The sequence below is a fragment of the Amblyomma mixtum genome, chromosome 2 (genome assembly GCF_055824585.1).
Source record: "Amblyomma mixtum isolate Tamu chromosome 2, ASM5582458v1, whole genome shotgun sequence".
NCBI classification, from domain to species: Eukaryota; Metazoa; Arthropoda; class Arachnida; order Ixodida; family Ixodidae; genus Amblyomma; species Amblyomma mixtum.
Genome location: NC_143013.1, coordinates 100,180,304 through 100,192,865, shown reverse-complemented (window position 1 = coordinate 100,192,865; position 12,562 = coordinate 100,180,304). Strand labels below are relative to the sequence as shown.

Below are 12,562 nucleotides of genomic sequence, written 5' to 3'. Positions count from 1 at the left end.
CGCACAGCAGAGCGCACATGTGCTGTTGGCACGTGCGTGCCCGCTCAAAAAAGCCGACTTTATAATACAAGCACTTCTACTTGGCCTCCATTTGAATATGCTTCCTTCCTTCGCTATATCCGAACTTTGCACAAGCTGTAATCGAATACTGCCAGGCAAACAGCGCTCACAAGCATTGCGGCGCGATCATCTTCCCTGAGGTTGAGCCAGGACTTTTCTAGTCTACTACAGCTAATAAAACACGTTTAAAACTTTTCTTAGGGCGTTTCATCCGTTTCAAGATGTGTGTTTTCACATATAACCAGTATTTATCGCACAAAGTGCTGCACGCGCTACCGCTACCAGCGCTTTGCTCGAGCCGCAACGAGCAGACGCTCCGAACCCGTCCGGAGTAGTCTGAAACATGCGTCACTTCCGGCGGGCGGCAATGGCGCCCGTTTTTCCAGTTTCGGTATTGAAAACTCCGATTTTTGCGTGCCTTTTTCACCGTAACTTCTTGAAACTAGAGCGTAATGTTTTGTGGGTAGCATAATACGGGGGTGTACTATGAAAAAACAACCTTTTTACGGTTTGAAAAATTTCGGTCAAGTAGGCCTTTAACGTCGCGTAGCTGTTGCTAGGCAATGGCTGAAGGCCGTAGGATCGCTTGACAATATTCATAGTCGGGGTTGGTGAGCGTATGAGTGCTTTCGCACTAATACGCGGAAGTCACGATACCCTGTGACATTGGGGTAATATTGAACCCAGTATGTCCCGGATCCGAGGCGAATGCTACAGCCACTAAGCCTCCGCTCCGGTTGTGTCAGCTAACACTGAAAAGCCTTCCTCTTATCACTCGAAAACTTCCTTTCAGTAATTAAAAGGTAAATTTCTTACGACTATTCGGAAGCCTGAAAAGAGTTTCTTCATTTACAAGAAACTATGAAAACCCAACGCTTCCCTATGCGATATCGGCTTAATTTTTTTTTTGTGAAAGGTTTCCGTGGAGTCGGTCCTGTAATGTGGAATGAAGCCGCCGCGGTCACTTAATGGTTATGTCACTTGGCTGCTGACCCGAAAGACGCGGGTTCCATCCCGGCCGCGGCTGTCGAATTTCTATAGAGGCAAAATTCTAGAGGCCAATCTACTGTGCAATATCAGTGCACGTTAAAGAGCTGAAGGTGGTCGAAATTTCCGGAGACCTCCAATACGGCGGCTCTCGTAGCTTGAGTCGCTTTGGGACGCCAAACCCCCATAAACCATATACCATAATGCACCATGCAGCGAAGTATGCAAGTATATCATCTGGAGAAACCCTGATAAGTAATACGGAGCATTAGAAATGCGCCTCTACATCAATGCTCACTATCCAAAGCTGCAGCCAGAATAGATAAAAAAGGTGCAAAATGTTGGTTTTCTGCAGCCTAGCTTCAGTCTTCCTCGGTGCTCATCAGTCGCCCAGTTTAAAAGCATTGAATAAATGCTCGGCTAGCAAAGTAGTCTAGAAAACTACGCACACTATGAAGAAGCCACTGCACTATGCCTTCATAAACTGAAGCTTGTAGTTTAACGGTTCTCCTTGAAACATGACTCGGTGAAGTCATTATGTTATTGCCGTGTTTGTATTGTAGAATTACCACTGAGTTGTCCTAGCAGCATAAATTGAATGCTAAAAAAGAAAGATGCCGCATGTGCTCTTCGATGCTTGTACTTCCTTTGCGTTTCAAAAAAATGTGGAAAGTTTGACACAATGGAGACTAATTAGATCAAGGAGCACGGAGAGAGAAATCAGCAGCACATGTACGGGTCAGCGTAATAAAATGCCTTTGAAGTGTTTACACAACCTAGCGTTCTTCTCCACTACCAATAGCCAAGCTTCGTTACTGAATTTATTCTGAATACCGCAGTTAAGTCCTGAATGGAATACAAATTGAATAATGTAAGTATTGAATCAAATGCGCATCGCATGTTTCACTGATTATTCGCTAGTCCTGCAGATATTCGTACAAGACAAAAACTCATGCGAGACCGGGATGTGATAGCCGTTACCCTACAACTCACGTAGTCAAAACCGGAGCGGTCGAGAAAACGCTACCCGAGTTTACACTAGGAACACGGAAAAGCAAAACATTTATAATAGGGACTCTGAAAATGTCTCTCATTAAACGTGAGCTATTCCTGGCATGTTAAAGGAGGCCTCTTTACGAATATTTTGTGGCAAGAATCTCTTTGATGCGTTGTGTAGACGCTGTGCTATCGGTATTCGAAGTATGGATTTTAGCGTCTTCGCGACGACCCCTCTCCTCTCGCCACTTTCTGCGCGCACAAACGTGAGCTTTGCTACGCCGACTCCTACCACTCGGCCCCTCCACCGGCTGGCTGGTGGCGTAGGCGAGAATCCGCCGAAGGAGCGACGCGGTTGACCGGCTGACTGCGGCCACGATGATGATGATCATTAAAACGTCATTTTCAACGATGTAGGAGGCCCCCTACTCCCCGCCCCTTGCACGCAGGCCTAGCGGACGGGGGCCGGGACCTACGCGATTAAGGTTTGGCTAAGATCCATTGGTTCTTCGCGGCTTCAGCCGCCAGGCGGACAACTCGTTGCTGGTCGGCGTGGACCTCCCTCCACAGCAGGCCTCCCAGGCTTCTCTAATTTCAATATTGTCCTCAGCGCCCGCAGATCCGGGGCATTCTCAAATTATGTGATCGAAGGTTCCCTCGCTCCGCAGGTCTTACGTTTATTGTCTTTCATATCGTCTACCTGGGTGCGAAACAACAGGACGGGGTTTGCAAATTTTTTTGGCCTGTAATCCTTGCCAGGCGACGGCCTCTTTGTTGTTTGAGCTTGAATCCCGTGGTGGAACTAGATGTCTTCCTAACCTATTGTTCTCAACGATTTCCGCGAATGCGTGCAAACGTTCGCCCATCTACTGGCAGTCGGGCGGCTCTAGGGTACCCGCAAGTAGAGATTCCGGGCTAACATGTGGGCCGCCTCTTTGCCGGGGACGGATGCGTGTACTGGAACGCAAATTAAGGTGATCCTGAGATTGATTCTGGTTGCGTGCAGGATGCGAGAAGTTTTTGAGAATACCCTGCCCTTTCCGATGCTACAGATTGCAGTTTTGCTGTCGCTATGAATCAAACTAGCCTTGGTTCCGGCGCAAGCAAGCGATATTGCGACCTCTTCAGGCGTATCTACGTTTTTACTCCTAATGGAGGCGGCAGCGACTGGTTAACCTAGGCCATCGACTGCCGAGGTGACCGCCGCCCCCAACCTGCAACTCGCTGCGTCCACGTTGGCTACCTTTCCTGACCTAAATTTACCGGCCCTTTTAGCCAGTGCCTACGCCCTCTCTCCCTCCTTTTCCTATGGTGTTCTGGGCGCATCTTGTGGGGGGGAGACTATGATATCCTTGCGACATTGAGGTGATAGGGCGACCTTGTCGCATATACTCCTATCGATTTTTCGGCCGGCCCACTACAAAATCGTCTGGCCCGTACTCGTTGTACTCAGTCTTTCAAGCAGGGCGATTCGAATCGCCTCGGCGAGTTGAGTCCAACTATTATGCCCTGCCCCCCCCCCCCCTCTATTTTCAATAAGCGTTCTGTAGAGGTGGCGATGGGTAGGCCAGCGCACTCTTGACGAAACGCCTAACAAGTGCGTCGATCACTATCGCCCTAGTATCGAGGAACGGCGTGGCGTAGCATATTCCGCTAATAATGTGCAGATGCGTCAATGTCAGAATGCTACGTTCTTTGAGGCCTCTGCCCTTCAGCGCGACGCTCCTGAAGATCCCTCTGACTTGCGCAGGGCAGAAGCTGGGCTTCCTGACGGGTCCTTGTTTATACCTGTCGTCTTCCATAAAAGGTCCGACGATCCTGATCTGATTAACTTTCGGCAGAGTTTTGCACTCAACCTTCATTTCCAAATTCTAGTCGCGCTTGCACCGGAGCGCTTTCGGATTATATATGAAGAGTCGGGATTTTTGTGGGGAACACGCAAGGCACGTTTCGGCCGCGTAGGACACTTCAGTGTCCGCCGCCGCCTGAAGGCGCTCTTCTATGCTACCGTCACTGCAACTGTTCAGAAAGATGTTACTGTCATCCGCGTACATGCTAAATTTTAGGCCTATGCTCCTGAGGGTGGCGGGAAGGCCCCTCAACACCACGTTAAAAAGCAAGGGGAGAGTACAGCTCCATCCGGCGTTCTATTACTTCCCAGGTGGACAGTGGGCGATTCTAGGTCCCGGAATTTTTGTTTTAGCGTCATGTTTGGCAAGAAATACCTGATTTTATTATACGTGCTCACGCTAGCTGCTATTTCCTGAAGCCCTGCAAGGATCGCCGGATGCTTAACATTGTCGAAGGCTTTGGTTAAATCTACACCTAGAATTACCTTCGCGTCTTTGGATCTCGAATTTATATCATTGTCTTTTAAATGAAGCGTCACGTCCCGCGTGCGAAAGCCCGGCAAGAACCCGACTATCTCGTGGGACCATAGGGCGTTCTCCTCCATGAAGTGCGTCAGTCTGGCCTGAATCACGCGCTGCATCAGCTTTCCTATGTGCAATGTTAGGGAAATGTGTCTGACGTTTCCCTATTTGGACGGGTTAGCTACTTTAGGGATTAGCACCACGTTTGCAGTTTTCCATTGCTAAGGAAGATGGCCGCTACTCCACATCTCCAGCATGTATATGGTGAGCGCCGTTACGTCCAGGGGCCGTATTACGTAACGGTCAAATCAAAAACTTCCCAAAACCGCATCAATTAGCCCCGCCATGGCTCTTCTCCTATTGGGTGGCCATGGCCGGTGGCCATATTGTCTTTTTTGAGTCATGGGCGGCTACCGTTACGTCATGGATAAGGCAGAAGTGATGAGGTTGCAAACGTAATTACGCAAGAGCAAACTGACATTTTTTTGTGTTCACTTGGAGGCGGTCAATTTGACAGCTGTGTTTGTGACAGAAAATGGCGGCGGCAGCGGTGGCGTATGTGGCGATACGGCTGAGGCGGCTGCGGTGACGCCAGTAACGGCGAAGGAGGGCGCACGAAGACGCGTTTGACTTGCCGGACGAGCTGTTTCGACGCCTTTTTCGACTGGAGAAGCAGCCTGCGGACTGGCTTTGCGACGAACTCGCCGATGAACTTAGAGGTGTGCGTTCCAGTGCGCTGTCGGTGCAGCGGCATGTGCTGTGTGAACTGCGGTTGTTTGATACCGACGGCTTTCAAGCTGCCGTTGGTAACGAGGCGCATGTCGTCATCGCACAACCGACGGTGAGCATACGCGTGCGGCGGGTGGCGGAGGCTATATGCAAACCTGGCGCGCAGAATGGCTGGGTTCAGTTCCCCCTAAGCCCCGAGGAGAAGGCGGCGGTGAAGGAGGGCCACCTTCGCAACGGCAGTATTCCCGGCGTCGTCGGATGTGTCGATGGCGCACTCGTTCCCATCAAGGCGCCGCGGGACAATGCTGCCCAGACTGCCGCCTTCTGAAGCCGGAAGCGATACTACGACTTGAACACACTGATCGTGAGTAGACTTCGGGCTCTGCTTGCTCAGATGTGTTCGGCTACAAGTTGGGGTGTCGAGACTGGAAGTTCACGACTGAATTTTTACTGTCTGTTCTAGATCTGCGACGCCAGCATGCGTATTCTGGCCGTCAACCCACGCAGCCCGGGATCTTGGCATCATGCCTTTGTGTGGCGCTATTCTTGGAACCGGCGAGAGATGGAGGGAGGGCTACTAGCCGAAAGAGAGTTTTTGCTCGGTAACCAGTTAGAAAGCTCTGTAAATCATCGGGCCATCCCGCTTAGACATAGCCCTATGCAGTGAGCCGCATGCACTTAAGTTAGAAGAATCAGCCTTCAGTGTTTTGAAGACGCTGTGTAGTACCATATGCACGCCTTGTCCGAGGTGTCTGTATCACGCCGAACTCAAGGCATATGAACCGTTGCCGAAGTGTAGTGTATTACTTGCTTCAATGGTGTTGAAATGAGCGAAGACAAAAGGCTTGTATAACTGTGCGTCATTGTTAATTACACTGGGGAAAATGGCTATCCACTGGAACCCTGGCTATTGACACCGGTGCCAGGCCACCCGAGAGCTGCGTCTCCAGAGGGGCACGGCACACGGCTTCATGCGATCTGTGGTTGAGCACGCCATCGGCGTGTTCAAGAGCCACTTCCGGTGCCTTCGAAGGTACCGGACGCTCCAATACGAGCCAGAACGAGCGGCTTGCATCGCTGCAGCGTGTGCTGCGCTGCACAGCCTCTGTTTGCGTGCCCCATTCCAGCTGAGGAAGAGGATGCCACTGGCCGGGATGACAACAGGCCACCTCTGCCAGACGGCTACTTGCATGGCACGGGAACTGGCCCGACCTACCTGCGACGTGCAGTCGTTAGGAACAATGTTGTCGACCTGTTCCGAAGAACACGTCGCCAGAGGTTGAACTACCTTCCTATGGTACCTCGGTGGTTTTGGCGCCAGTCTCAGCTAGCGCAGTAGCCAGCAGTGAGAAACGGCTGCCTGGAAGTCTCCGATGAAAAAAGAAAGAAGTGCTCGCACCAGCTGGCGCTTCACGGGCAGTGCACTTGCCAGTATACCTCCCTTTTCAAAAGCAGTATGTCGCACAGTCAATGCACAGTCTCATTTCCCAGTCGAACAAGGTGTCGAAACATCTTGTCAGACAAGTAAGAAATGTCATCGTGCACCCTCCTTCATCGTTGCTCGCGTCAACCCACCTGCCTCTTTGCTGACGTCACTTTGCAGCATGAAACAGCTGCTTGTGTTCACTACCTATGAGTGCATTCATATGTGAGGCACTGCATAATTGAAGTGTTTTGGGTGAACTAGGCAGCAAATGCTCGTGGTGTTTTTTTGAAAGAGCAAGTCCACACACACACACACACGCGCGCGCACGCACGCACGCACGCACGCACACACACACACACACACACACACACACACACACACACACACACACACACACACACACACACACACACACACACACACAACTGTTTTGCATCGCATATAATCAGTGTGCAAGTTTAGCCAGTTCAGCATAGCATGGCAGCCGCTTGAAGCTTGAAGCAGCGCAAGTACTTCATGTAATACAATTGGTATGAACGTAACACTAATCCGTGCCTTGTGATGCACAACTTATGCCATGCAGAGATGACAGAAAAGAACAGTTGTACAGTGGTAAGTATAAGCCTTACACATGCTGCACAAGCACAAAGGCCACATTCGCATATCTCTGCCTTAAAATATGAAACACGACTAGAGCAATGGGCTACTGTTTATATGAGAACATTCATTACTACTTATTATTATTACTAATAATTACTAGATGCTCATTATTTCATATTATAAAATTTAGCAGGACTCCCATAACTTGTACAATGCAAAAAACATTCACGTCACAGATGAAGCAGCATGAACAATGCACAAAAATATATACAGATCACAGCTGATGCAGCATGAACAATGCACAAAAAATATTTGCATACCATAGACGATGCAGCATGCACAATGCAAAAAACATTTACATATCCCAGATGCAGCATGAAGGCCTGTGACTACTTCAGTTCAATGATTGTGGCGTGGCTACATCCTGGACATGACAGGCGTGTTTGCATATCTCAAAATTCAGACTCCATCCTGGACATGACAGGCGTGTTTGCATATCCCAAAATTCAGACTACATCCTGGACCTGACAGGCGTGTTTGCATATCTGAAAATTTGGACTGCACTCGTGTGTCGACTGGTGGCAGCGCGCATCAGTCTTCATTAATTCGAAGCCCTGATAGGCAAAATGTTGCTACGAGATGATAAAACCCACAAAAAACAACAAATTCTTACATCTATAAATCGAAATGTGAACGTCACAGCTGCAGGCACACGCATGAAATGTACGCCTGACGGAAGGAAAAGGCAGAAAAAAACATGCCAACAACACGGTTACATGTAGAACACCTTGTACAGAAGGCACACAGTAGGGAAAAAAAGAAAAAAAAATGAGCATACATAACGTAGTTTCAGCACCTGGCAGAATGCAACTAAAACAAAGGGGATCGAGTCCAGTTTCTGTACCTGGCAGAAGATGGGAAGGAAAAAGTGACAATACACGTGCAGCTTCTGCGCCTGGCAGAAGCGAGAAACAAAAAGAATTTAAAGCATGCATTTTGGGGCGTTCAGAAGTCGACAAAAAAAACGAATTTAGGACGATGCATCTGGCTACTGTACGTGGTTGCGGAGCAGCAGGGTCGGTAGCCCAACACAGTCTGCAAGCACCTGATGTGGGGCCCAGTCTAGTCCGCGCGACAATGCAAAAACAGCTTCCATCTGCTGCGCTGACGCTGTTGCCTGCTACAATGCGACTGTCGCCTGTTGAATCGCAGCTGACGCATCTGATATGGCGGTAGTATGAGCAGCGGCTTCTACAACCGCTGCTTTCTGTATCTGCAAAGTAAAGGAGATAGAACTGCACTACTGTACTGCCCTCTTGATTGAAGAGGGCTGGTTTCACTTCAACAATAAACATGACGCGCTGAGATATGCAGGACCAAGCCCCACAAGTCATGGCCGTGCACACAACAATCACACATTCTCAAAAGTGAGTGCCCATGCAGTGTGCTATATTTCTGTGCAAAAGTCTGAAAATTCTGTCTGAACATACCTAGTTAGTGCTCTCAATAAGCCTTCCTAGGGTGCCTAGCAGCCGCTGCTGGGACTCGGCGCTCCGCCGGTTTCGCGCCTTCGTCAGGTCAGCGTTACGTGGAGTTTCCACCAGCAGCTGCTCCATAGCATCTTGTTCCGCCCGCCTACTCTTCCGTGGCGGGTGTCTTGTCTGTCCACTTAGTCCTGGCTGTAGCTGCTGGGGGACTGTCAGAGGGAAACATGCACATATTACTCACTGCAGTGTGCTGTAGAATAAGCAAACCAATCTGTACAATGTGTGAGAGGACTATGGTCGTGAATGCACACGAACAGCCCCGTACAAATGCATATGCTGTCAGTGATGTATGAACGCATCATTGTAGCGGCATGTACGAAGTGCGCATTGTTGAGTTCGGCGAACACGGGCCGGGCGTAATTCCAAGAAGACTTGAGTCACGCAACAAAGGTGCGGCGTGGACTGGGGTCGACCGAAATAGCAGCGGCGGCGTCAGGTGGCCGATTCTGCCCACGGGTCGCCGGGCGGAGTGACGCGGTGAAAGGTCACGCTGCGGATTTTACTTGAAAGGCGACTGCGACATTGACAGAGGTCCCGCAACGAAAATGTGCTGGGAAACGCAGCACAGTTTCTTTCCCATCGAGGCACCGATCTCAACACAGTGCTGAAGTCGACACGACAGCCTTCGATGACGTCTTCCCTCCCCCCCCCCCCACCAGTCCACCGGCTGGGAAAAGGCATGGCATTCCTTCCCCACGATGGCGCTGCACCTGGCCATTCGACACGACAGTGTTCGAGGACTGCTGGCTTTTCCTCTTCCCATCGACCGAGCCGCAAGACAGTGAGACAGACCAGCACCGCCCCCTGACGTGGGTGGTACCACCAGTGCCCACAACTGTCCACCTGATTGGACATCGATCTCCGAACTTTATTCCCCAGTCAGGGATCTGGGGAATACGAAGGGTATTTAACGCGATGTTGTTTGGTGACCAAGCACTCCCATCTCGACTGTAATTATGTAAAATAAACCTTCTGTACAGCTTCCTCTATATCGGAGTTCGACCCCGTCCTTAAGAGCTGGGGCCTGCAGGGCTGAACGAGACAGTCAACACCAGGACCCCTCCGTCTTCAACACTGGTGGCAGTGGTGGAATTGAAGCCACATCTCCAACAGCATTCACTACAGCAATGGGTGTTATCACAATCCCCACTCGAAGGGCGCAAAACTTGCACAAGCTACAGTTCCTGATGTGCAGGAGAGTTTTGCGACCACTGCTGGATGATTTTGGTTATACATATTTGCCTGCGAATCAGCAGCTTCCGACCCGGGTGCCAAGGAGGCTACATATTTGCAGGCTGACTCACCGGCTGCGGCGCTGAGCTTCCCAGCAAGGGGGTCCCCCAGCAGCACACAGTCGACGCTGCTGCTGTCGTCTGTATGAAAGCATTACAGCACAACTGATCAGTCGACAGTTTCAGCAAAAGGTACTGAGCATCACAGTAAAATAAATGGCTACTTCACTTGCTGTGCTACGAGAACTAACAGATGCCCAGGAAGAGACCAAAAACACCACTATCAAATGTGGAGACTGCATTTTCAACCTCCACTTTTTGCTTTCAAACTACTCAAACTCAAACATCTGGTCAACAATGCCCACAACTCACAAGCCATGCAGACGATGGGTGACATGGTTCACCTACCCACCGACATTGGAGACAGGGGTGGAGGTGGCGGTGGTGTGGCTGTTGCTGCTGGGAGGGGTGGTGGTATTGGTGCTGCTGCTGCTGCTGCTGGGTGTGTAGGGGCGGAGGTGCTGCTGCGGGGGCGGATAGTGGCGGTGGTGGTAGTGGTACTGCTGCTGCTGGGGGTCGTGGTGATGGTGGAGTTGCTGCTGCAGGAGGCTGGGCCTGCAAGAAGGCAAACCGCCGCACGTTTACACATGCGTGTCCCGAAGCTCATCTTGATGGTACATGGTTCACAGCACAGGACCGAGTGAAACAGTAAAGAATCTCTCTTTACTAGCAAGCAGGAAGCTGAAATTGTCTATAACCTCACTACGATTCTTTTACAATATTGCAAACGCACGTCTCACCTGACAATGGGGAAATAGGCGTTCCCCACGCCCTCGGCACTGGCCCACACCAGGAGGTGCCTGATGCGGCGACCAGATCCAGTCAGCTGGCTACCTCCGATGCCCCTGCGACCGAATGCGAAGTGGCACGTTACTGCGGCATTCCATGGACCAACACTGTTGACAGGCTCACCCTTCGCCGGCCCGGTGACGCGCCAGTTCCGCCATAGTGCGCCAGCACATTTGCCGCCAAGAGTGCCACCACTGGTCAGTGGTCTCGACGGCCGAGCCCTCGCGGTTGAGATTTTCGGTGAGCTCGTCCCAGAGCGCACGCTTCGGGCCGCAGTCAGACTGTGACAGCTCTCTCGAGGCGTGCGCCAAGAAGGGATGTTGCTGCTTAAAATCGAGCAGCATCTCCTCTTGAACAGCGGACCTGCGAGGCCCTTTCAGCGCCATCGCAGACTAGATTTGCCAGCTATTCTCTCTTAAATATCAAACAACTCCCGCAGGGAATAGCGGGGAGTTCATACTGTAAACAGGCAATAGTGGGGATCTTGGTGGAGCAGCGCAAAGGACGGGGCACAAGAAACAAGGGAGGACGTACTCAGGCGCTGATGTCCTTCCTTGTTTCTTGTGTCCCGCCTTTGCGCTGTTCCACCAAGATGCAACAGTACCAACTAGCCTAGCAACTTGCTCTTCTGAATAGGGGGGAATACACAGCTTAGGGTCGGGCAGTCGGTTCACCAGAGGGAGCGTCTGCGTGCGCTGCATTCTAGGCATTATTTTCGCGGCTGCCGCTTTAATGCGAACATTTAGGCATCAGTCCGCAAACAAACAGGGTCAAGAAATGCACTTTCTGCTGTCCGCCTAAACGTATTGCTCTTCCTTGTTCGTTCCCGCGGTCATTTTCGTTACTTTGTCATCTTTTTGCCGCAGCTATAGATATAAACAAAACACGCATATGCGTGCGTACAACTTTTATTTTCTCCCCACAAATCGCACTTCACGGTCGTCTTCTATTTCCTATGGGAATAGAAACAGACAACCGCACATTACAAACTGCAAAACAACACACTTTGACACTTTTGTCACCTGTAGTAAGCGCCGACCAACACAGACTTAATTCAAGGAGTTCTCTTTTCGTCAATTTTGTATCAACCGTTTCTTGCAAGTTTGCTCGGCAGACACGTAGCCTTCACTGCCTTCGTTCACATTTTTCTGCGATCTTAGTTCAACCGCACAGTACCTTGATTTTAGACGCCTCGTAAAAAACAATATGAAGGCATGATGGAACAGCTGTTTTCGTGCAAAGCTGCTCGTTGACGTTTTACTGCTGTCAGCGCACCCCCGTGGCAGCAAAAGTTACCCACTAGCAAATTTAATAGCCCAACTTCGTACAGTCTTTTTTTCTTAATATTTTCCACCTTTATACTTAATATTTTGACAAAATAAAATACTTACTTTTATCTTCGTGCATTTCTTTAGTCTTTTAGAGAAAAAATTAGCAGTGGGTCCCTCGTCGAGCAAATACATGCTCTCGGGCCGCCGCCCTGCTGTAATTGGCCGATTCCTCCTTGTGTCAAGCGGCGACGTTACTTCGTTTCGTCATTTTGACGTCACTGTCGATAACTTCCGTAATACGTTCCCAGATTCCTTTTTTTTTGTAACCGTCAGGGCCGGGGTCGATCGCGTCTTCAGAATTTCGGTCATGACACCCGCCTCCGTGATGGGCGCTTCGAGAGCCTCTTTTGGAGGACACTTGTATTGCGGGAGGCGTAGGGTTGTGTCGCCGATGGAGGGGTCCACTAATTTTGCCACGAGCTCCGTATCCGTC

At 50.4% G+C, this 12,562-nt stretch overlaps 2 protein-coding genes across 2 annotated transcripts in view; one reads left to right on the top strand and one right to left on the bottom strand.

The window, feature by feature from the left end:
• The window catches only part of LOC149360289 (uncharacterized), a 98,925-nt gene that overhangs the window by 36,363 nt on the left and 50,000 nt on the right, over positions 1-12,562 (top strand). The gene's annotated exons all lie outside the window — the stretch shown is intronic.
• Positions 8,661-11,184, bottom strand: LOC149360290 (uncharacterized). Its single transcript, XM_089567825.1, has 5 exons — positions 10,922-11,184; positions 10,750-10,854; positions 10,362-10,564; positions 10,022-10,090; positions 8,661-8,866 (listed from the first exon to the last, which is right to left on the bottom strand). The coding sequence occupies exons 1-5, from the start codon at positions 11,182-11,184 to the stop codon at positions 8,661-8,663; spliced, it is 846 nt and encodes a 281-aa protein (XP_089423951.1).